This window comes from Durotheca rogersii, assembly GCF_024521655.1.
Source record: "Durotheca rogersii strain YMJ 92031201 chromosome Unknown GGS23scaffold_44, whole genome shotgun sequence".
Lineage (NCBI taxonomy): Eukaryota > Fungi > Ascomycota > Sordariomycetes > Xylariales > Xylariaceae > Durotheca > Durotheca rogersii.
The window spans coordinates 156691-179309 of NW_026251275.1; the positions used below are offsets into that span (position 1 = coordinate 156691).

The following is a 22619-nucleotide window of genomic DNA, read 5'->3' on the forward strand; positions in this document are numbered from 1 at the left end:
TGTTACTCGTCCTCTATGATGCATTGATACGATCGAAATACCGTGTTCGGGATGAGCATTAAAATACGTCCCGGAAGCTAGTTACGACTGTACTGTGTACAGTATTATAGGCGGGCAACCGAGTGCTAGGCATAGCAATCTATTAGTTACATTCGGGAGTTGCCGGGCTAGATCCTATTAGCGACTTTCGTCTTGGAAGCGTACGATGGCATCATCCCGTGTCTAATCCCACGGGGTTGCATAACGTCGAATAAGAGTGAGAATTTCCCCGCTCCGTCGTAAGATATTAATAGAGGCCCTTAAGAACGACAGTATACTCAATCAATTACCCGTCCCTCTTCATACCACGTCCAGACAACTAGCAACGCGGCAAGTTACCAGCGAGAGGAAGTCGAATAGGCTATTTCGCATGTGACAATGCCACCACCACGAGTAGATGCTGCTGATTTATCCTATCAGTACCCAACCGAGACAAAGGAACCACGTGCGTACCAGTGATACCAAGCCCCGTGCGGTGCATGCCTCCTAATCTTACGCCGGCCGTCAGTGAAATACGCGGAACTAGAGGCACTTGACATCTCCAGACTTTCCGAGCCGGGGGGCAAGCAGGCGTTGGCGCAGCAGGTGTTGAGCTTCATCAACAAGAACGGTGGGGAGACTTGAATCACCTCCCGTAGATAAACTGCCTATTGATTGGTTGCTTTAAAGGTTTCTTCTACGTCGTCGGCCACGGGTTCGCAGAGGAGGAGGTGAGGCGACAGTATGCGTTGTGCAAGGCCTTCTTCGAGCTCCCACTGGAGGAGAAGCTCGAGTACATATGCGATACGGCTAGAGGGGATTTCCGGGGATACAAGCCGCAGACGACGGGCCGGCTCGCGGCCCGCGACAATGACGAGCGGTATAATATCCCCAAGTTCACACCAGAGCATGAGCGACCGCACCCACGGCTTATCAGAGACCACTGGGACGAAATCAAGACCTTCTCGCTCAAAGTACACAATAACGTGTTACTTCCGCTGCTACGCTTGTTCGCACACGTGCTCGAGATCGACGAGGACTTCCTCGTCCAGCGGCACCGCTACGAGGCCGAGGGGCTCGAGTACCTACGATACATGAAGTACCACCCGCGCTCGGCCGAAGACGATGCCCGTGCCGGCAATATCTGGGCAAAGGGACACACGGATTACAACACGCTGACGTTCCTCTTCCACCAGCCCATCGCCGGGCTGCAGGTGCAGGTGCCGGGGGGCGGTTGGCAATACGTCAGGTCGCCAAGGGACGCCATCATCGTCAACATTGCGGACGCGCTCGAATTCCTGAGCGGCGGCTACCTCAAGAGCACCGTCCATCGTGTCGTGCGACCCCCCGAGGACCAGGCACACCAGCCGAGGCTTAGTCTCATCTACTTTGCTCGGCCAGAGGCGAACATCCTACTCAAGCCCGTCTCGAGCCCGCTGCTGCAGCGGCTCGGTTTACAGGCGGAGGCGGAGTCATTCTCGCACGATGTCACAGCAGAAGGTCGGTGGTTTCTACTCACTATCTCCGAGAGAAGAGGGCATGCTGACAAGAAGGGCGCAATGTAGAGTGGGCGAGGGCCCGGATTGCCAAAGACCATAGATTCCGTACCGGGTTGGTTGACCAGCAGGAGAAGGAGATCATCGCTGGCGTGGATCAGAAATACTACGACTAGGTAAGAGCGTGGTGCTCATTCCGCCGCCGATGCACCGAGTAGGGAGGAGCTGCAAACATCGCCATGTCCTAGGCCGGAGATGAAACTCCCGAGACGAGGTCGACGCAGGCTGGACTCTTCATGATGCAGGGCGACACAAAAAGACAGAATGGCAGGGGGGTTACAAAGGTAGGTAGGTAGGTAGGTGAGAATACCTATGTGGAGGGTACCTAATCCTAATTGAACCTTCGCTTGGTCTTTGTCCTGGTATTACCTAATCTAAGCACACGATGGACCGGGTAAGTCCACGGGCACCCTAACCTTGATCCCGTGACCTAGTAATTCCATCGTACTTAATCCAGCATGAGAGTCAGCCAAGAGAACTCGCGTCCCCGGTACGGTAAGCCCTGTACGGGTTCTCGGAAGCATCAGTGGTTTAGTGGTAAAATCCATCGTTGCCATCGATGGGCCCCGCGTTCGATTCGCGGCTGATGCACCATTTTTTTCTTAACTCCACTAAATAACACTTGTTACGAACCCTCACCTTTTGGTGCAATAGGCTATCTACGTAACATCACTGCTTACTATACCAACGCGTCTCCTAATCTGCATTTATTAATACTGGATGAGTACACTACTCATCATTGTTATTATCTCGGAAAGTTGCTTACTTGTCTGAAACTAACTGCGAAAGGAGTAGCGCAAATAAGCCTGAAAAGAGTAAGCAATCTGTGTACCTATGTTTCTTTAAGGCAAGATCCACTATCCCCGCCAGCCTCGACATGGTCGATATGCTTAGCTCATGACCTGGGAGCACCCCTCCCTCCCGCCCTTCCTCCTACCAGCTCTGAGCCCCCTTCACAGTACCGCTCAATACCGTGGGCTTCTGGTCGGAGAAATTGGGGATGTCGTCGAAGACTTCCTTCGCTTCGGGGGTGGCGGACGCCTTGGCGAACTGCGTCGCGTCCTCCCACTCGAGCACGGCCTGAACAGAGTAAGGCGCCTCGGGGTTGGTAAACTCGATCACCTTCCAGTTCTTGAGACCGAGCGGCGCCCATTTCAACTGGACCAGCGGCATGTGGGTGGCGAGATAGTAGTCCATGTCGAACTTGGTGCCTGCTGGGTAGACGACGGACACGATGGCGGTAGTCATTGTTTCGGGTGCTGAGATTGGTGACAGCTGCGTATTCGAAATGGCGAAAGACTCGAAGCCCGGCTGGCGAACTCGTCGCTAAACTGATGCGATAGTAGCAGCACTGGTAGCTTATCGGAAGCGGGAGCAGCGGGCCTTTGATGCTCCTAGAGAGCGATGCCAACCTAGGTATGATGAACGATCACGGAAGCGTAGAGAGGAGGAGGAGGAGGAGGAGGCGGGTCGATGTGGGGGATGGAATGAAAACAGCGCAGCTGACAGAGCTGGGGTTGGGGCTTTTAAAAGAACTGGAAGCATGCCCTAGTCTAGTCTCGCTGGAGAGGTGTTTTCCCGCGGCAGGCCGCCATTTCTGGATTGTGGCTGGGCCCCGCTTTCATCCGTACCAAGGCAGTATTTGGCCAAAGGGGGAGGGGGCACCATTCCAGCACAGAGGGTGCTGAGCTCGATGGGAACCGGGGAGGGAGGTATACGGCGAATGTAGGTAAGACCGCCTCCTCCGGCAGATAGGCACGTAGCCACGCGCCTGGTATTGCCGCCAAAAGTTGGTAATACCTGGTATGTATCCGTTCGATCCTATAGACATTTCATCGGCCCCTATTGTTGTTAACTCCTCCCTCCCTTCCCCCCCTTATTAAATAAAAGGGGTTTTTTTTGCCTTTTGGGCTCAAGGATTAAAAACCCGTCCTCGTCGTGTAGGAGGGATGGTCGGGGATAGTGTTGGGTAGTAGGCCGAATGGGGGTTGTGGTGGATGTAGGTACTTGTAGGCCATTACGGAAAACCCAGCATCTTTTAGGGACCGGGTCCGTATCCCATGCTGTCCGCAGCCTTACTGATGGGGGCCGATCTGACTAGCTGCATCTGCGTGCGGCAGGTAGTAAGGCCTATGGTTACCTAGGCCTATGCCTTGTACACTAGCAGCTAGAGACGAATTCTGCGTCGCTCGAGATTTGCTTTGGTGTTTCGACTCGCTCTCCGTGACGTCATCACGGCTTCGGACTGCCTGATGTCGACTGGAACTACGGTGACGTCATACCTGTCCTGGCCCTTGTCCCTGTCCCTGTCCGTAATGACGCTGCGTTGAGCACATATTGATATTCTTATCTCAACGCTCCGATCTGTGTCTTCTTGCCCAGCCATAAAAGCGCATTGCAGTCCGTCATCGTAGTCCGTCGTTGCAAGCTAAACCTGCCTACCTCAAAGGCCGCAAGTAAACCGGAAACCCTCATCTCAGCACCGCCTTTAACCGTCTGCCTCTTTCTGCTCTCCGTGCTCTCTATACTCTCTATACTTTATCGCGCTAAGCAACAGATCGGATAGCCCAATATCCGCCCAAAATGCCCCTCGAGACCAACCCCGCCAGCAAGCAAGACTCGGGCGTCACGGGCGCGGCCAAGTTTGTAACGAGCACGGTGGGCAACACGGTAGGAGGCGTGGGCCGTACAGCTGGTAACGTGGTGGGTGCTGTTGGCCGAGGGCTCGGCGACACCGTAACCGGCGCCACGGGGTCCGCCGGCAAGCCCGTCGGCGACGCTCTCGGCTCCCTGGGCACCGGCGTGCAGAACGGCGCTGAGAGTGTCTCTAAGGGCGTCGAGAACGCAGGGAAGTGGAGGAAGTAGTGAGCTATACGCGAGGTGTAGCCGCGGGATGGAAATTGATGTGGGTAGGAGAACATCGGACTGGGGCAAGCTGGTCGGCCGCTCTCGCATTGGAGTCTTCCTGACCGGCACCTGAGGTAGAATGTGATATACCTAGGTATTATAGACTCAGCTAGCACCACGCCTCCTTCCCTTTCTACCAGCTAGCTAGTCAGCCAACTCACAGCCTGTCTGCCATCTATTACTTAATTGCTCCACGTGCAAGCCTTCGGTCGACACGTAGCTCAAAACCAACTTCGTAAGACGCCGGTATGTAAAGTGATCCTAAGAGCAGAGATCCGTCGCGACATGGCCAACTAGGTCCCCCCCCATTACCACCTTAACCTTTTGCGCTTGCTTCGTATTCCGTGCCTGTTATCTTGGTGTACTGTCCCTGTGCGTCCATATAAGCCGCGAGGAAGCCCTCTTAAAAACGTTGGACACCGAGTAAAGGCGTCTCTCGCAATAACAACATCTTCTTTTAGTACCTGTGTACATATCAAGCTCCTCTCTTAGCAGCCTGTCAACGCTCTATCGCTGCCTAGGAACTCCACATCCGCCGAATGGAGGCATCCAGGCCGGTGCCGAGATTTCTATTGCCCACATACAGGTACCTACCTACCTACACCAAGGCGACGGGGTACCTATAATGGGGGGCGGGGGCGGAGAGTGAGGGATTATCCGACAACAGGAATACCAATCGAGATGAAATACCTACCAATCAAGACGGAAAGCCATTTCCACCGGGAAACTATGCGACGCAAGCGATATTCCTTGCAGACATCGATAACCGCCACGTGCAAAGTGAGGAAAAAGCGATTCATAGGGCTCGAGGGTGAATGGACGGAAGGGGACGAGGTCACCGATGAATTCCCTTCCAACAGAAGCGCAACCTTACTTACAGCCAGCCGAGCAACCTACACGTACTCTCGTCGTTCGCCGTTGGCCACCTACCTGCCTCCTATAAAGGGGCAGGAAGAGGAGGTACCTGAGGTCTAGGTAGGTACCTAGGTACGCCTACCTGTATGCTTGTTAGAGGTACGTAATGATAAGCACATCGGGTACCTTAGCATCGAGCCAGGGCCACCGTCCCAGCCACGCCGACAGCCGATCCAAGCCACCGAGGGATCTCGGCCGTGGCCCGTTTCGACCCGCTATTACCCCACACAGGTCGGATGGGATGTCGAGATCCGACCTACCAACGTGTACTTGGCACGCCAGCCAGCGGGACGGTAGCTGAGGCGGATGGACGGATGGATGGATGGATGGAGCGACAGCTCAGCAGCGCTGGGGGAAAAAAAAAGAGAAAAAAAAAAAGGCTTGCGGCCGCCAGTTGTTAGGGCCCAGGGCGCGATAACCTAGTTCCGCTAACACACAGACAGCGCAGCAGGCCTTCGCCCGCAGCCGAAGTCACATGTGACGAGCAGGGCTATCCTCTCCTCGAGAATAAACGAAATCCCCGAAGCGGTCCACCATCCTCTCGCATTAATTCGCCAGACGTGTCACCCCACCATTGGAATCGAGCCCGTCGATGGTCTAGCCTCGAAGTGATTCTTTCTTTACTCTTCTCCTTTACCTTGTGTTGCTCTTTTTCCTTTTCCAAACGGCAGAGACAGTTCGAGCCAAGGCAAGGGGGACCAGGTGGAATACCAGGCAGGAAGGGTGGTTGACAAGGGCTGCTGCTCTCTCGCTCTCGGCACGGCGCTATTCACGTCGATATTATTCTTTTTAGGGAGGCGGCGGCGAGGACGGGAATTCAGGATTCTCGCCATCTCTCTCATACCTACCTACCTACTGCGCATATTCCTCCCCTGCCGCGCATACTTATAAGCCCGAGTCTTGAGACCTGTCACCTGCTTGGGCAACTTGAGCTGCGCAAGACGGAAAGACCGAACCCAACATTAAACCGACCATCCTCGTTGACACCATGTGCATCGTGCTTATAACAACGGCACACCCCAAGTATGCACTTATCGCTATCGACAACCGAGATGAATTTATACTTCGGCCCACTAGCCGACCGCACTGGTGGATCCACGAGCCGTCGGGCCAGGAGATCCTGTCGGCGCGAGATCTGTACCGCCGCGAGCGCGGCACCTGGCTTGGGATCAGCAAGAGCGGACGCTTTGCCGTCCTGACAAACTACCGCGAGTCGAGCGAGGATGATCCCGACCACGCCATCGCCGGCGTGAGGAGCCGCGGCACCATGGTGACGGCGTGGCTGGGAGCGCCAGCCGAGGCCAGCCTAGACGATTTCGTCAACTCCATGCTGGAAGGCCGCGCCGCCAAGGGCGTTGGAGGGTTCTCGCTACTCTGCGGCGATCTCAAGGAGAAAACGGAGGAAGGTATCAAACCGCTAGCCATCATCTCTAACCGGTGGGACCACGTCGGCGAGGTACCGTGGATCGGCAAGGAGCGGGGACAGACGTACGGCCTCAGCAACGCCGTCTACGCCGTGCCCGAAACGTGGGAGAAGATTACTATCGGGAAGAAGCTTATGGAGGAGGCGATCCGGGACGCGGCCGAGAAAGACCTGAGCGAAGAGGAGCTGATCGGCAGGCTCTTCGCCGTCCTCGACCACGATACCCTTCCCACGGAGCCCAAGATGAGCTTCCAGGAAAATATGGACGCCCTCCGACGGTCCGTGTTTATCCGCAGCTTTGCCGAAGATCAGGGGTGGAAGGACATGGCGGATGCGGCGGACGAGGGCAGGCGGAGGGGGGCATTCGAAGAGGTCCAGGGCCACACCCTGCACGAGGACTACGAGGATCCCCACGGGTTCTTTATGAAGGGCGCCTACGGTACCCAGAGGCAAACGGTCATCCTCCTGGACTGGGAAGGCAACATCACGTATACGGAGCGGGCGTTATGGGACGCTCACGGAAACCCGATCGAGAGGGGGAAGGGGGACGAGACGTTCAGGTTTAAGATAGAAGGTTAGCGAAGTGATGGGGACGGACTCGGATTCTGGCCAACCCATAGAGTACCCACAGGTCTCCCAAGAGGCGTGCCATCGGCCGACACCTACCTACCCAGGCGGCCGTCGGCCTTATACATAAACTCCTGGATAACATACTTTATATACCACCGCTTAGCCAATATAATAAAGCTGCTCGGATTGCCGAACCCGCACTAGACCTGGAAGTTGTCGACGTGTACGGTACACTTTCGCTATTATAATAACGGAGGAAGTAAATACCTACCTGTGCGTGAAAGGTTGGTTGTTAATACCAAAGGAAAACTGGAACGCCAACGTAGTATTCCCACGCCGGACCACGGTTACCATCATGCTAAGAAGAACGAGGAGATCGGTACCTAGGCAACGCCTCCGAAGAGGCACCCAAGTACCTAAGGTACCAGGTACCTCCTCCCCGAACCTTCTGCCCACTTGATGTGAGCCGTTGATGAATTGAAGATTACGGAGGTACTCAAATGCCTAGGCTAGGTACATTAGGTACCTAGGTAGGTAGGCAGGTAGGAGGTGATACACGTGTACATGGCGGTGCAGGTATATGTAAAGGTAGGGACCTTAGGCAGGGACTAAGACATGACGTAGCCGTAGGCGAAGGGGGTCGAGGATGGGGACGGGGCAACCATGGCAATCCAGCCAAGAGTGAATTGGCAAGATGTGTACGAGGAGACGGGCGGGTACGGATTCTGTACCGCAACCGTCGAGGAAGAAAGATGTCTCGAGTACATTACCTACCTAAGTAGAAGAGGTAGTTACCTCTAGGGACCTCCTAGGCAACCTTCGAGGCAGGCAGGCACAGCCTATGATAGAGAGGCAGGCACCTCTTATTCACTGCGTCAGGCGCGTCCCGAGATACGATGTATATCCGTACATTCCCGACATGGAAGAGCAACCGCATGCTGCCTTGGAAACGCAAGGAGGGAAGGGGGTGCGTGCCGGGCACCTGTCGAATGAGCTGCTGCTGCCAGTCCAACGGTATCTTCTTCTTACCTATGATGGTTCAAGGCCATCACCTCCGTGTAGTGCCCTTGCGGCATCCAGATCTATCACGTCGGCAACTGAGATGGTATTCCAACCCTCCCAACCAAATCACCCAACCTGCTTGATGCTATCCACCACCTGGCTCAGCCTGTGTTGGGGAGCCTCCCTCTTATGGTATTCGGAATATCTAACAGAGGTCGGGCTTATCGTTGCCGCTAGTATAACCACTCTCCTGATCAGCAGCAACAGCAACAACATCAGATATATCGACTGCCCGAGCCTGAGCTTTTCCGTCGACGTGTATGGATTCGACAGCCTCTGGCGCAAAAGATTTTGTTTCCCCTCGACTCCTTCGGTTTCCTAGGCACTCATGGCAACAAAAATATCGGCGAGCACCCAAACAAAACCAAAACCAAGACCGCACATCCTCCAACAGCCCCCCCCTCCTAAAATATCCCATCCCCATACACACCCGCTACGAGTCCGCGGTTCTCGCGTGTTCCCTCGCCGAAGGCACACTTTCCTGCTTCGCTAAGCCCGCTGGGCTGTACTTCGGAACAACCGTTAGTCTGTTTAGCATTCGGACGTGCTTTACCACCCTCGTAGCTGTCCGTACCCCTTTCCACCCCGCAGCGACCGGCGGCCATGGCTTCGTCATTTAGGGGCTCTCGGTCCTCGACGGGGCATCGAGGAATACGAATAGCTGAACGCCGATCCAGCCTAGCTTCAACATCCACGCCACCCCTCCAGCCTCCTGAGACCGACCACCCACGTCAACGAGCACAACTCAGAACGCACCCTGCTATCTGCGGACCTGGAGGACAAAACATGACCCGTAGCAGGCTGCCGATGAGCACGAGTGTTGCCGCATTAACGCGATATCGACAACCAGCTCGACCGTCGACGTCGTCTCCAGACTCGTCCGATACCCCGCAGCCGACTGCCTCATCGTCGACCCTCACTGGTGGTGAAGATCGTCTACCGATGTCAACATCGTCTCCGGGACTCTCTGCGGACTTCAACTCGGCCAGCTCGTCGTCGCTTGGACAACCTATGACACCGAATTCGTCAGTCCCCATCGTGACTGACCCCGAGCACCCTGCGTACAACCACCCGGGTCCGTTGACTAGCAACCCGATCGCAACCGACCCCCCTGTGACTTCGCTCATGCCTCGCCGTATTCTTGATGTGCCAGTAGGACCATCCCCGAGACCCGTAGCTGCGACCGGAGACCTGCCGATTCCGTTGCTGTATAACGGAGGCGAGAGTCGCGTAGCGCCAGCCGATGCGTCTTCGACCAAGGCGTCGACAGCAGCCGCTTGCATGAACGCAACAGCCGTTCCTCATATCAGGATAGAGAACGTTCCGCCTCATATTCCGACAGGTGGCCTCAGCGCCAAGAACAAGAACAGTTTGGACACCGTCCACACCAGGGTCCCACCGATGGACATATCGATATCGAAGCCCGGACTGGAGCAGCAAGACGGAATTCCCAGAGCGCGGACCTTTGGCAATATGTTGTCCAACTTTGCCGCCCCTTTTGCGCGGTCAACCACGTGTGCCGACCTCCACTCTCATGGCGAGGCTGCGCACGACGTATCGCTACCGCAAACAGTTGGTGGCGGCACTATAGGAATAGCTACCGATGCTAGAAACTATATCGTAGGTCCTGCGAGTACGCCGAGGGCCCAGAGTCCAGCTTTCAGCCCTCCATCACGTCTCAATGGCGTGCGGCTGATTTATGCGGCACAGGATTCGGCATACTGGGCCGGCCGTTTCACGGCACTAATGGATCGGTTCAAGTCCGAGAATCTTCCTGGAGCTCTTTCCGCAGCAGTTAACGCCCACACAGAGAAACCCGTGATCCCACCGGGAAAAGGGGGCAAGCCTCAAATCTCACTTCCCCTCTCACACACCATGACCTGTGTCTCGGGCTCCGGTGTTACGCCCTCGGCACTCGAATCCGCTAAGCCTATCCCGCGGTCGGAACGGAGGCAACGTCGGGGCGCAGCCGCAGCCGCGTCACCAAGCTTCCTAAAGCCTGGTTTGTCATCGGAGGCGGCGACTTTGCTCTCAGACGAAGATAGTCGTGCCAGGCGCGCTTTCTTGCACCTAGAGACACTGTGTGTGACGAACGAGGCGCGTAAAAGCTTGCATTCCTGGCAAAACGACTACGCCCGTTGCATGGGCAAGCCGTATCTACTACCGAAAGCCAAATTCGCGGATGGGAAGACCAGGGGATGGGTTGGACGACTTTTTAATGGTGGTAAGAAGGGTCATTAACTATACAACATCGTAAGATATCGCTAAGATAGATCGAACGGGTATTGAAGACCCGTTCGGGTCTGATGGATGTTTGTCGCCGCCAGTTTACTTGGGACGTCTGCTCTAGGAAAGAGGTACGAAAGGTGGAGGGTAAAGGGAGGAAGAGGCGAGAACGACTAAATGTATAAGATAAGAATCCTAGGCGGTCGATTTTTAGTTCGGTTTACGATGGGAAAATTCCGCGCAAACGGAATTGTGTACAGATCTGGACCTGGAAGCATTAGCTGGGCGCGTACGGGTACTGCGGGTGTAGCATAGGAGGATAACCTTTTCCTACTTGACGCGGAGGGTCGAACAATCATTGCTGCGTCGCGATCGACTAGGTCGGGTCACCGACTGATTCAGATACCATAAGTTTATAGATATGACCCTGTCTCTTTTTCTCTAGTATGCTCGCGGTTCTCGTAAAATCGTTAACGTAAAAATGGAAGACCATTCTGCGTTTTAACCCAGCGTGGCCGCGCAGGGGTCACTCAGGCTCCGTATACTCATTCTCAATTTATTCGGAAAAAAACAAAACATGCTCAACTCCGTCAGGTCCCGATGCAGAGGCCCCTTGACCAAAAAAAAACCAAACTCCTATCCCAAATAATATGACGCGACCGTAATGGCGAAACCGGATCTATGGAAAGGGGCGATTATGACTAAGTAGGAAAAAAAAAGGGGGGGGGGGTATGAGGGGCTAGTAGAAGTTGGCGGATCGAAGATAAAAGAGGTGAAATAAAAAAGAGGGAGAACGGAGGCGATAGGGCAACGTAAGGACGTCCTCGTTGTCGTCGTCGTCGTCGTCGTCGATACCTCACTTGGAGGCGTCGCCGGCGCTGGCCTCGTTCGCCTTGCGCCGCGACTTCATGAAATCCTTTATCTGCTCGACCTTGGTAGCGAAGAAGATGCCCTTCTTGTCGTTGCGCCAGGCGCAGACGCCGATGTTGTCGGCGAAGTCGACGACGGCCTTGTACTCCTTGTACTCGTCGAACTCCTTGAAGAGGTAGCCGTCCTTGATGACGGCGCGGTCCGTGTCGAGCTGCCAGAGGCGGATCTGGTCGATGACGACGGGGGGGAGCACGGGCTTGTTGGTCGCGGCGGCGTGCCGGTACATCTGCTCGTCCGCGTGCGTCGACAGGTACGAGACGATCTGGTCGGCCGTGATGCCCATGCTGACGGCGCGGCCGATCGAGTTGCGCGTCAGGTGGCCCGACGCGAGCCCCTTGAAGCGGAACTTGAGATCCGAGAAGAGCGCGAGCACGGCGATTTGCAGCGGCGAGGTTACGTACGCGTACATGCGGAAGTTGGTTTCGAGGATGATGGTGCACTTGTCCTGCGTGTCGGTGGTCGCGTCGCTCGCCGCCGAGAAGCCAGCGCTGACGCTCCGCAGAGCGGTTTCGTTGCTCGTCAGGGTTGTCGCCAACCGGGTGGGGAAGAATTGATGAGGGTTATTATGGGGAATATATATGAGGCCGAGGTCGACAAGCATGGGTAGCATGTTGCGCCGGGTCTCGGTCAGAGCATCGGTACTATATGCGCGTCCGAACTCGAGGGAGGCGAGAAGGAAGAAAAACGAGAGCATATCCACGCCGTCCATGCCTGAACTGGAGCCGTTGGCGTTCGCCGCGTCGACCGCCTCGAGCCACAAGAGAAGCAGGGCCCAGACCTGGGCGTTTGTCTCTTGCAGCAAGAACGAGAACCCGCCCTGAGTGATTTGGACTCCCCCACCGGGCCTACGCTCGACTAACCGTCCAGCCAGCAAGAGGTCCTTCACTGACTGCTTAGGCCCGCTCGAACCCTTCTCGGGGCCTGTCAACCCGACGGTAGCGACTATGTAATAGAGAATGTCATCCCACTTCTTCTTCGCATACTTATCCAGGAACGCGTGGTCAACATCGCTGGGAATAGGATGTGTGGACAGGACGCCGAAGGAGTTGTGGTCGCCGCCACCCTCCAAGGCGAGGCGCAGGCTGTTCTTGAAGTTGGCCGTCAGGGTCAAGGACTGGGGTTGGATTATATGGAGGGAGCGGAGGATGGCGATGGATTGGTCCTTCTCTCGGGTGGCGGAGGGCTTGACCCAGACGTCGAGGTCGGAGAGGAGGAAAGGATTCGGCGAGTAGAGGATGGCCATGACGATGGTTTTGGCTATTTCTCGTAGTTAGTAACTCGTTGGTAGACCTCTCCGAACCAGAGGGCAAGAGAGGGGAATCTCACCCATGTGAGGAAGCATGCGGCGGAAGATGGCGAAGGCAGTGGATGGCTGCTGGTATAGCTTCCTAAAAGTTGTTCCCGGAAGCTGCTCCAGGTATTGGGAGAGAGATTTTGTGTTGCCCGACATGGTGAAGTGATGTCGGATCAACCATAACGAGACCTAGCCGGGGAGAGATTTTCGTCGTAGGGAAGAGGGTGTAGAACAAATAGGTCAAGGGATGGTGTTGGAATGTCGACGAGCTTGTCTGGGAGGGGTGTGAGAAGACGTTGAAAGGCATAAAGAAAAGTAGGTGCCTACCTACTACATAGGTACATAATGGGCCAACGAGGCGCTGGTTCGAGGTACCTATGCGTATACCTGCCTGGGCGCAAGAACAGAGGTACTTCATAAGCCGGCGCCAAGCCTCAAAGGCAAGAGCCGATGATTACTTTTTTTAATTACGTAATGCCGGGTCGCTACTTCAACTTCTGTCTGATTTATTCCGAAGGACGAGGCAGGTGCGGGTGCGAGATACCTACCTGGGTAGTCTCCGAGCAGCTATAACGTCACCCGGCATTCCCGCGCTGTGCCGGTTCCTTCCAACACATGGCAAGTTGGATAGGTGCATATGTGCTTAGGCGGCTGGGTTAAGTTAACGTCTGCCACAATGCTATTGCAGGTACCTGGATACGATTTGCAGTTCGGGGTCATTGACATCGTAATCGTGATAAAACTCCACCGTCTATATCTCGCATACCTACATCTCGTCCGACACCAACAGGATACGTCGTCCCAGAGAAAGCAACATGGCATGTCCCGTCCGTATAAGCTAGCGAGCCATCCCACGATTGATAGAGGAGCCGTCCATGTATGAGCCGACCTGCAACGCCCGTGCCTCGTCCTGATCACCATCGACGTCCATAAATCGAGTTTTCCGGCTTCCGCGAATCACTCCCCATCACCTCTCCCCTCTTACCCCTAGTATTACGGTGCGCAGAAGTCGTCGAGGTATCGTTGCCATCTCGTGATGCCGTATCATCAGACCCGTCGTCGTCCTGTCCGCCGCTCCTCCTGCCTCTACCACCGCTGCCGCCGTCGCCGTCGACGTGCTTGAAAAGGTCTAGCATTTCCTTGAGGCCGAGCTTGAGCGCGTCCTTGCGCTTGCCCGTGGCGGCGCTCTCGATTGCCGCCTCGGCGAGCAGCTGCTTCTTCTGCTGTAGCTCTAGGATGCGCTCCTCCACCGTGTGGGCGATCGTGAGCTTGTACACGATCACGTCCACCGTCTGCGTCAGCCGGTGCACCCGGTCGATCGCCTGCTCTTCGACGAACGGGTTCCAGAACGGTTCCAAGATGATCACCCGGCTGGCCGCGGTCAGGTTCAGGCCCAGCGCTCCGCACCGCAGCGAGCACAGCAGTACTCGTGTCCGCGCGTCTTTCCGTAGCGACTCGAGCGCCGCCTCCCGCGCGTCGTTGCGCATGCTCCCGTCATATCGCGTGTACCGGATACCCTCCTTGCGGAGGAAGGGCTCCACCAGGTCCAGCATGCTCGTGAATTGTGAGAACACGATGAACTTGTGCTCATGCACTTCCTTGTGTAGCAGTGAGATGAGTTGCCGGATCTTGGCCGATGCCAACACGTGCGGCGTCTCCTCCCTCCCGCGGCCACGTACCCGGGAGGTGTCATAGGTGTTGTCGTCCTCTGAATCCGAATTGATCTCGGATTCAGAGATACCGGTGCCGGTCTCGGAATCGGACTCTGAAGCTGTGTCCTCCTCTGGGTCCTTGTCATCATCATCGTCATCGCCGCCGTCGTCGTCGTCCTCCTCCTCATCCTTGCTAACATGGGACTGAGCCTGGCTTATTCTGGCCTCGATAGCCGAGACAGACTCGAACGAGTCGTCCTCGGAGTCGGATTGATCTAAAGCTCGACGGAGACCCTCGCGGCTGGTGTCCCTCCCGTCCTCGACGACGAAGCTGCTGAGACGGCTGCCATCTTGCGATTCCTCCTCTTCAGAATCCTCTGAGTTGATGGTCTCACCGTCGCCCTCGGCGTTCTCGTCGTCAGTGCCGCCGGCTTTTCCTAAGCGTAGAGGGCCTTGCTCGTCGCCAGAGACGACCCATTCGCCCTCTTCCTCTTCCGAGTCGCTGTCAATAATTGCGCGCCGGTTTCTCGGCTTCCGCTTCTTCACTACTTCGGTCTTGATTTTTTCCTCCGCAGCCTTCTCGGTCTTGTTCTTTTTTTTTGTCTTCATTTTCGGGGCTTTCAACTTCCCACCTTCCTCGTGATGCTTGAAATATTCCAAGTCTTCGTGGCATGATTTGCATTTGTCGGTACCGGGCTGGCGGGTTTCACGGCTTAGTTCCCAGCCACATATGTCACAGTGCTTGGCCTCGACATCTAAGCCGCCGAGAAGGTCTGCGAGATCGTCAACGTCGGCATCGCCCTTTTTCTGTTTCGTTTCTTCGGACAAGGCGTCCTTGTCCTTCTCGAGCTTGCCCTCCACCAATTTCGGGTGGTCGCAGGCCTGCCTCAAACGCAGGAGAAGTACTAGCGCGCTGGCATAGTTGAGCTTGCTTCTCATCATCGCTTCGATGCTCTTGTCTGTTCGTTGTTCCAGCCTGTTGTAGAAACGCCTCTCTGCCGGGGTAAACTCGGCGGCGATCGTCATAACCTTCCTCTCGGTGACCTTGAAACCCGAAGTCGGCGCACCCTGATCACCTTTTTTGGATTCCTTCCCACCGGCATCGAGAGCGCCAGCCTCCTTGAGGATATCCTTTACCCTGCGCTTCATGAAACACTGTAGCAAGCTGTGGAGGCGCCGCATGGCAACCTCGCCCTTTCCATTCTTCATCGGTTGATCGAAATGGTCCTTCCATTCTCTGAGATCGTCATAGGGCTGGATTCTGAGGAACTTAACCAAGCTTTGCAATTCGTCTAAGCTATTCTGCATCGGGGTACCAGAGAGACACCAACGATAGACACTCCGGAGTTCGTAGCAAGCCTTTGTAGCCTTGGCGTTTCTGTTTTTGATGGTATGTGCCTCGTCTAGGATAACGCGGTACCAGTGGAGACCGAAGCAGCCGGTCTTAAGCCTCTCCGTGGTATGACTATGCTCCGATACTAGGATCTGGTACGTTGTAATGACCACATCGTATCGGCGGAGATCTTCGAAGCGTTTGGAGCGCTGCGGGCCGTGGTGCACAAGGACCTTGAGCCTGTGCGGCTCGGTTACCTTCTCCTTTAACTCGGCCTCCCACTGGCGGATGAGAGCTAAGGGCGCGACGACCAACGTGGTCTTCTCGACCCCTGGGTGCTTATCTTCCGGCTTTCTGTTGCTTAGGATGAGGGCTATGGACTGCAGCGTCTTCCCCAAACCCATATCATCAGCGAGAAGACCGCCCCTGGGCACCTTGCCCTTCTTTACGGGGCCGAGCTCACGGCCTTTCATCCACTCCACGCCTTCGACTTGATGCGGTAGCAACGGGACGCTGAGGCCCTCTACGTGAAATCTGTCGCCGCCTTCTTCCACCTTTACGTCGTTGTTATCCTCATCTTCTATGGAGCCCTCGAGCAAAGCTTTGATATTGGCGGCCGCCTGTTTCGGATCGACGTACGAGGAGAAAATGCCTGGCTGGGTGTATCTCGAGATTGGCGCACCGTCGAGAATCGATATGGGATTTCCGGCCGACCCTATCGCGCCAGAGCTCGCAGTATCGAACATGGGAGGCGCCGCAGGCTTCTTATCCTTAAACGAGGGCTGCAGCGGACCGTTGATACGTTGAGGTCGGTGGTGTTCGGGCCGACTCGTCGGCTGGATGAATAGCTTCGCGTACTTGTCCTCCATGCTGCTGCCGCCTGATGGGGCTCGGAGCTTGGTGGCCGGCTCCGGAGCGGGATTCGCGGCCAAGGGGGAAGAAGGAGAGTTGGTAGAACCGTAGCCTCCGGTGTTGACGGTTACGAAGCCTCGTGGCTTGTCGGCGGATCGGCTTGGGTTTTCCGTGCCATTATTTCCGCTCGTCGCGTTGGGTTCTAGGGGACGCCGCTGCACCCTAGGCGGAGCTTGCTCCTTGACCATGACGATGTGCAATGTCTCGTGGCTGGCTCGTCGTGGTCTAGTATGATGGCTTCTCTAGCGTCTCCTGCACTCTGATCTCGCGACAACTGGAGTTCCGGTCGGGTCGAGGTTATTCTTGGGCTGAATTCCAGACTGTGGGGTGTAGAACAGACTTGGTGGAAGCTTCGGTTGTATGCGGTGGGCTAACAATGCCACGATAGAGTGGCGGGGGAGTATTCGTGGGAAGGGCAGGTATTGAGATGCGGGGATGTTTTTTTTTTCTCTTGCTTTATGTTCATCTCATACAACGTAAGTCGGGCTGGTGACGGCGATGTGTTGTTGTTTTTTTCTCTTGAGCTTGTTTACTTGGGTAACCGCACAACAGGCTATGATGACATAATTTGCCAGGCCAACCAGGAGAGGAGGCGCCGGGATTTCTTGTCAGTTCAGGAACTCATAGGTGTTGAGTCATACGTGTACGTGTAGTTCCTCCGACGTGGCGCCCGGAAGAGGTACCTGGGTGTAGCCACACCAGCCCCCACACCCTCTCCCCCAGCGCGGTTTAAGCCACACAGTACCCGGTGCGGTGCCTGTGTCTACCTACGGTGGTGGACGGGGTGCCGGAGTTAAGGAAGTACCTGTAGTACTCGAGAGTACCGCCCAATAATGTATAAGTAGGTATGTAAGGAGATTAAGTGCTTGCTGAGCGCCCCAGACTCGGCTATTCGACCTCCCCCCCCCCCTCTCCCCCTGCCTCCGACGCTCAGACTCCGGTCGTGCGTATAATATCATTATATTACCCCGTCTCCACCCCGGGCTGTGTCCACAACTGTGTTAGGCAGGTACCTTGGCCGGCCCCGTTTCGACCGTTTGGCTGCTCCTTACCTTTGCATTTCTAAAACATACTATACGTGTAGTTACTACGTAGACTTGATACCACTCAGCAGCTAGGAGAAGGCTCTAGACTGGTTGTGGGAAGGGGGGATGGATACCTACCGAGCAGAGTCGGAGATATCCCATCGGCCCATCCACCATTGGGATGAGATGCCGGCCTTCCATGCCCGGGGGGGTTCTTGGTGCATGACTCTGGCGTTTCCTACGCTGCACACAGATGACTGCTGTATAGTACTCTGGTCTTGTTATACAGAGACAATTCCTCGGGTCGGGATCAACGCTTGGGATTCCTTTTCTTTATGAGTACACAGAAGCAGGCAGGTACGTGACACAGCACAGCCGGCGGTCGACAGGCGGCAGGGACCTCGAGGCAGCGTTGTGTCAAGGTGGTAACCCTCGGTAAGCGCTAACTTTAGTGCTTTGCGACACCTGGAGGGGGTATGCACGTAAGGAAGAGAGGTAGGTACAGGTGTCTACCTACGTAGGCAGGCAAGGTAAGGTACCCGCCTTTAGGGCACATTTAGGGTTGCGGTACCTACCTGCCCAGGTGCCTACCTCTCACGCCCAGGTAGGTGTGTACCTCATATGCTATATGTGTAGGCTTAGCATGTGTCAACCACATGGTAGGTAGGTACCCAAGCTCTGGAGGAGGTGTATTTCCCCCCTCTGTCCACCCCCGTCGGCTGAGGTACCTCTTAGCGGAGATGGTGCCTCGTAGCACCGACCTTGTACGTGTGAGTATTGTTTGTATATGCTTCCCAGGGGACATGCCTGCTCGGTATTGCCCGTTTAGCGCACATTCGTCCGTACACGGGCGCGGTGGGCAGATCCCGCCCTGCGGCACGCAAAGCGCCCACGGCAGTAGGTACACTATACTATACTGATGCGTCGGTATAAGGCGGGCGAGGTATCGGGTAGGTACTGATGTAGGTACGTATGCATGCATGCATGTAGGCATGTGGGTCGGGATGTACACGCTACCTCTGTATCTGTGTTGGGAAGCCGTCGGCTTCGACCAGACAGCGCAGCGTCGCAGTACTGCTACGTCTCGACCGTCGCATGAGCCCGTCTGATCGTTGCGTCTTTCCACTCTTTTCATCTCCCCCCCCCCCATCCGTCAACAGATCGGCCAACCAGTCCATCACTTAAGCTGGCTGACTATGAATTGGCCTATGCCCTTGGCTGGCCATACCGTCCCATGCCGTCCCAGCAGCGTCGCAGCCAGGAACCAGACACTGCCGGAATTGTACATACCATATCCGTATATTCGACTTGGCCGACCTCCAGCCTTAACAGCCTATATATACCCAGCTATTGGCCTATTCCCTCCTTACTACCCCCCCAGGTAGAGCGAATTACCCTATCAATCTCTCCTTGTCGCCGTCTTCCCGCCCCTGCTTACCTCCTGCACCTCGTTCTCCTCGCTCTTCTTCTCCTCCCCCATCCCCCATCCTCCTCTTCCGCATCGCCTCCGCCTCCGCCTCTGCGTCTGCTTCCCTCCCCCGAGCACAACCCAACCCTCGACACGGATACGCTCTTCCCGCCTACGCCGAGACCCCCTTCCTGGGCCGCTCCCGGTCGCATTTCGGCACGCTCTTGTTTCCGCTGTCGTGCCACGGGATTGCGCGAGGCACAGCGTCGTCGTCTAGCTGCGGCCTCTCGAGAATGTGGATATTGACGCCGATGACGGCCTGCTAGCCACCTACGTCCCCCTCGTGATCGCGAGTGTTACCTCATCCCGTCACCTTTTCTCTCCGGCTTCTTACTTCACACCTGCTGTGCCACGTACCTCTGCAAGCCGTGCAACCCGTTTCCCGAAATCCCAATGCGATCGAGTTGATCTTGGATATATGGTTGCCCTTTCTTTGGACATGTCGACTCCCGGTAGCCACAACGGCTGGGCCACGGCCAGCGACTGGGCCGCCCAGAGAGACTTCATCACCACCCTTTGGTACGTGCCCGCTCTCGCATGCCCCCGGACTCACCTCGTTGGGATGAAAGCATGCTGACCTGTGCTCAGTGTGTTCTGCTGCCCTCTTGTCCTTCTATCCCTTCAATGCTAGCGGTCATCTTGTCGGGCGTGAGCTCCACGGCTACACCTGCCGCCGATAGCAGCAAGTAGTATCATAGGTTCTAACACCTACCAGATAGAGACCAGAACAAGACGTTGAAGGAGATCATGCAAATAATGCAGAACAACCATCAATTCTTCGCGACGTGAGTCCCCCGCCAGCATCCATCCATCCCACACACCCGATTCGGCGGTGGTACTCGGTCGTCTAACTCGCTGCCAAGTGTGAGGATGTATAAGGCCCGTTTCCAGAAATGGGGCATCGAGAAGAAGATCAAGGCCGAGGAAGCCGTTGAGATCTTCCGCCAGCAAACTGCTCGCGCCGCCGTGGGCAAACCGACGGTCGCCTACATTAGGGGCAGGCGGATCGATCCGGACCGACTCCAACGATATCGGTATCGCGCAGCGCCGCTCATTTCGAAGAAAATCATGCGTGCGGAGAAGGGGGTGGTGGATAAAGACGGCGAGCCGTCTAGGATGACCCAGGTTGTCTGCCGGACGCCCTCGCCCTCGCCCTCGCCCGATACGACAAACTCTAGCGTATCCATCTCTCCCCGTCTAGAAGAGCCTACGGAATTGCGGATACCGCACGAATGCATGCAGATCCTCCGGAATTTTATATATGGTGCGTTCGACAGTGGCATGTGGGAGATGGCGTCTGGAGGGGACACCGCCGAGATGAATGGCGCGTTCACCTGGCAGCACTATGTTGCCTCCTCCCAGGGGTTGATCCGTCACGGCCGGATAAAGGAAGGCTTCTCGCTGCTAGGCATGTGTTTCGACCAATACAAGCGACAATTGCAGCGACCGGATTCGATGTTCTGGTTAGCTACCTACAAATGTGCCATTGTTCTTGCCAGCCAGAACGGCAAGCTTGGCGATGCCTTCCTCGACTACGCCTCGAAGCTTACCTCGTTGATTCTACCTCCCGGGCATCCGTTCAACCAGCTATGGTCTCGGGTGATGATCACGGGGATGCGTGGGATCCGTGAGCATGCCGGGACCATTTTCGAGTCCTATCTAGACATGTGGGGACGGCACGTCAGCTCGACGGATACCAACACAACCAATGATGTCCAGGGGCTGTTTGTTTTCATCCAGCTTCACTGCACAGGGCTTCTCTCGTACAGCCTCCTCGAAACCGTTGTCGAAGCGATGATTGCGGGGAACGCGGTATCGAGAGAGGCCGCTGAGTTTCTACTTCAGGAGTCGAAGTTTAGATTAGTCCTATCGTGCCTTTCGAGACGGCGACTGAAGAAGGCCGAAGCCCTGACCAAGGAGATCATGTCGTGGCTCGACTCGAGGCCGTCGGATTCCTATCCGGACCTCCGCTGCAAGGCCGCCTGGCTGATGTTCGAGGTGAAAGAACGCAAGGGAGCCCAAGCGGAAGCCTTGAAGGCGGGGCATTCCCTTCTCAAGCTATCCGTGGACGTATACGGACCGACACACATCCAGACGCTAGAGGCCATGTCCGCCGTGGAGAATTACTGCCGGCGGATAGGTGCCAGTAAGGGCGCTGAGCGGATGGGCCGTGAATTCGAGAACAGGTGGCGCGTCTTCTGCGATGCGGCCGAGGTGCAACGGGGCTTTCCTCAGCAGATCGACCAGCCGTGGTACTATCGTTCGATTGAGCTGGGCGAAAAGGTGGAATATGTGCAGGAGACGGTCAATCTATTTGAGCGCTGCTTGAAGCTATCGGACTCCCCGCCGTGAGGCCGTCGGACTTCCTACTATCGGCCGCACCAAACTTTGGCAAGCGATCCAGTGTGCCTACGAGAAGTAACGTGGTGTTGCTACTCTACGGTGCCTCTTTGCGGTATCTCCGCGTCTACCATTTTCTCCTATCTCATAGGCTATTCAGGAATGATGACGTATTGGATTAACTAGCCTACAGACACGGGATGTCGCTTGCGTTCGAGGCCAGGAAAAAACGGCGAGTCAACTAGATTTATGCATGCAAGAGTATATATGCCATTGTATCTACGCGTTGTATTCATAGGGTTATATATCTGCTACAGGCTTGGCATCCCAAGTCTACCTACATCCAGCGACCTTTTATGGACACGGGTATAACGCGAGATACCCCCGTCGGCAACACCCATATGGTGCTGAAGCGTGGCTGCTACGTAGCAGCAAGTCGTATCCGAACCGTGAGAGAATGCAGCTATGAAACGGCCGACGGCTCGCCAACCAAATCGCATCCCGAGCCGGAGGGCTTGGAGGCTCGGGCTGAATCGGAGGGACTTACACCATAGGGGTCTCCGACGGGGGAAAAGCCACGATTCCAACCCTGTCTTCACCTCGCTCCCACCCCCCTCCACTTCTTCTTCCCCTCCTGTTGTCTCGCTTCCTGTTGTCTACTGAACCGAATCATGGATGTCTTTGCTACTTATCTGGGAAGAATAGGGGGGGTAACCCGGGTGAGTGGTAGCTTGCGAATTACCAAGGCCGTGGTAAGGCCTGCGGCACAGGCGCGGGGGTGAGGCGTATCTAGATCTGCTTCTGTTGCATGTAGGTAATATGCATACACGGTCTGCAATGCAGGAGCCCGAGCCAGGGGTCGGTTGGCGAACGTTAATGTAACCGCGTTCGCCGTCTTACCTTCTTCAGTTCCCTGCGTGCCCCCCCCCCCCCCCTTCCCTCTCCCCGGGCGTGTTGGTAAGCCCGCGGGCGAGATGGAGGCGGAGAA

The 22619-nt window shown here is 55.9% G+C and overlaps 8 protein-coding genes and 1 non-coding gene across 9 annotated transcripts; 6 read left to right on the plus strand and 3 right to left on the minus strand.

Moving 5' to 3' along the window:
* The first annotated feature begins 238 nt into the window (after nt 1–238).
* Nucleotides 239–1932, plus strand: GGS23DRAFT_588783 (putative 1-aminocyclopropane-1-carboxylate oxidase). The gene is made up of 4 exons (XM_051517567.1): nt 239–484; nt 548–649; nt 709–1518; nt 1584–1932. The coding sequence occupies exons 1-4, from the start codon at nt 418–420 to the stop codon at nt 1688–1690; spliced, it is 1086 nt and encodes a 361-aa protein (XP_051367481.1). The 5' UTR covers nt 239–417; the 3' UTR covers nt 1691–1932.
* A 162-nt stretch (nt 1933–2094) lies between these two features.
* GGS23DRAFT_t84 lies at nt 2095–2165 on the plus strand. Its single transcript has one exon. It is a non-coding gene; the product is annotated as a tRNA-Gly (tRNA).
* A 325-nt stretch (nt 2166–2490) lies between these two features.
* Nucleotides 2491–3101, minus strand: GGS23DRAFT_588786 (uncharacterized protein). The gene has a single exon (XM_051517568.1). The coding sequence runs from the start codon at nt 2820–2822 to the stop codon at nt 2508–2510; it is 315 nt and encodes a 104-aa protein (XP_051367482.1). The 5' UTR covers nt 2823–3101; the 3' UTR covers nt 2491–2507.
* A 1056-nt stretch (nt 3102–4157) lies between these two features.
* GGS23DRAFT_601110 (uncharacterized protein) lies at nt 4158–4554 on the plus strand (the record flags this gene model as incomplete). The annotated part of the gene is made up of 2 exons (XM_051519169.1): nt 4158–4435; nt 4488–4554. 2 exons carry the CDS (start codon nt 4158–4160, stop codon nt 4552–4554), a joined length of 345 nt encoding a protein of 114 aa, XP_051367483.1.
* A 1366-nt stretch (nt 4555–5920) lies between these two features.
* On the plus strand, nt 5921–7605 carry GGS23DRAFT_395831 (DUF833-domain-containing protein). Its single transcript, XM_051513549.1, has one exon. The coding sequence runs from the start codon at nt 6385–6387 to the stop codon at nt 7396–7398; it is 1014 nt and encodes a 337-aa protein (XP_051367484.1). The 5' UTR covers nt 5921–6384; the 3' UTR covers nt 7399–7605.
* Nucleotides 7606–9237: 1632 nt separating this feature from the next.
* Nucleotides 9238–10692, plus strand: GGS23DRAFT_601112 (uncharacterized protein; the record flags this gene model as incomplete). Its single annotated transcript, XM_051519170.1, has 1 exon — nt 9238–10692. One exon carries the CDS (start codon nt 9238–9240, stop codon nt 10690–10692), a length of 1455 nt encoding a protein of 484 aa, XP_051367485.1.
* Nucleotides 10693–11140: 448 nt separating this feature from the next.
* GGS23DRAFT_395820 (transcription factor Tfb2) lies at nt 11141–13272 on the minus strand. The gene is made up of 2 exons (XM_051513548.1): nt 12934–13272; nt 11141–12864 (listed from the first exon to the last, which is right to left on the minus strand). The coding sequence occupies exons 1-2, from the start codon at nt 13055–13057 to the stop codon at nt 11534–11536; spliced, it is 1455 nt and encodes a 484-aa protein (XP_051367486.1). The 5' UTR covers nt 13058–13272; the 3' UTR covers nt 11141–11533.
* A 132-nt stretch (nt 13273–13404) lies between these two features.
* Nucleotides 13405–17644, minus strand: GGS23DRAFT_588792 (SNF2 family N-terminal domain-containing protein). Its single transcript, XM_051517569.1, has one exon. The coding sequence runs from the start codon at nt 16984–16986 to the stop codon at nt 13816–13818; it is 3171 nt and encodes a 1056-aa protein (XP_051367487.1). The 5' UTR covers nt 16987–17644; the 3' UTR covers nt 13405–13815.
* Nucleotides 17645–19753: 2109 nt separating this feature from the next.
* Nucleotides 19754–22049, plus strand: GGS23DRAFT_395881 (uncharacterized protein). Its single transcript, XM_051513550.1, has 3 exons — nt 19754–19810; nt 19880–20076; nt 20155–22049. Exons 2-3 carry the CDS (start codon nt 20039–20041, stop codon nt 21641–21643), a joined length of 1527 nt encoding a protein of 508 aa, XP_051367488.1. The 5' UTR covers nt 19754–19810; nt 19880–20038; the 3' UTR covers nt 21644–22049.
* The last annotated feature ends 570 nt before the right edge of the window (nt 22050–22619 follow it).

What these genes read in the sequence shown, in the direction of transcription:
- GGS23DRAFT_395831 (XM_051513549.1), top strand. Translation starts at nt 6,385, where the DNA reads ATGTGCATCGTGCTTATAACAACGGCACACCCCAAGTATGCACTTATC.
- GGS23DRAFT_588786 (XM_051517568.1), bottom strand. Translation starts at nt 2,822, where the DNA reads ATGACTACCGCCATCGTGTCCGTCGTCTACCCAGCAGGCACCAAGTTC.
- GGS23DRAFT_395881 (XM_051513550.1), top strand. Translation starts at nt 20,039, where the DNA reads ATGCAAATAATGCAGAACAACCATCAATTCTTCGCGAC. An exon ending in AACCATCAATTCTTCGCGAC is followed by an intron (nt 20,077 to 20,154) that starts GTGAGTCCCCCG and finishes CTCGCTGCCAAG; the next exon opens with TGTGAGGATGTATAAGGCCC.
- GGS23DRAFT_395820 (XM_051513548.1), bottom strand. Translation starts at nt 13,057, where the DNA reads ATGTCGGGCAACACAAAATCTCTCTCCCAATACCTGGAGCAGCTTCCG. An exon ending in CCGCATGCTTCCTCACATGG is followed by an intron (nt 12,865 to 12,933) that starts GTGAGATTCCCC and finishes TACGAGAAATAG; the next exon opens with CCAAAACCATCGTCATGGCC.
- GGS23DRAFT_588792 (XM_051517569.1), bottom strand. Translation starts at nt 16,986, where the DNA reads ATGGTCAAGGAGCAAGCTCCGCCTAGGGTGCAGCGGCGTCCCCTAGAA.
- GGS23DRAFT_588783 (XM_051517567.1), top strand. Translation starts at nt 418, where the DNA reads ATGCCACCACCACGAGTAGATGCTGCTGATTTATCCTATCAGTACCCA. An exon ending in AACCGAGACAAAGGAACCAC is followed by an intron (nt 485 to 547) that starts GTGCGTACCAGT and finishes GCCGGCCGTCAG; the next exon opens with TGAAATACGCGGAACTAGAG. An exon ending in GCACGATGTCACAGCAGAAG is followed by an intron (nt 1,519 to 1,583) that starts GTCGGTGGTTTC and finishes GGCGCAATGTAG; the next exon opens with AGTGGGCGAGGGCCCGGATT.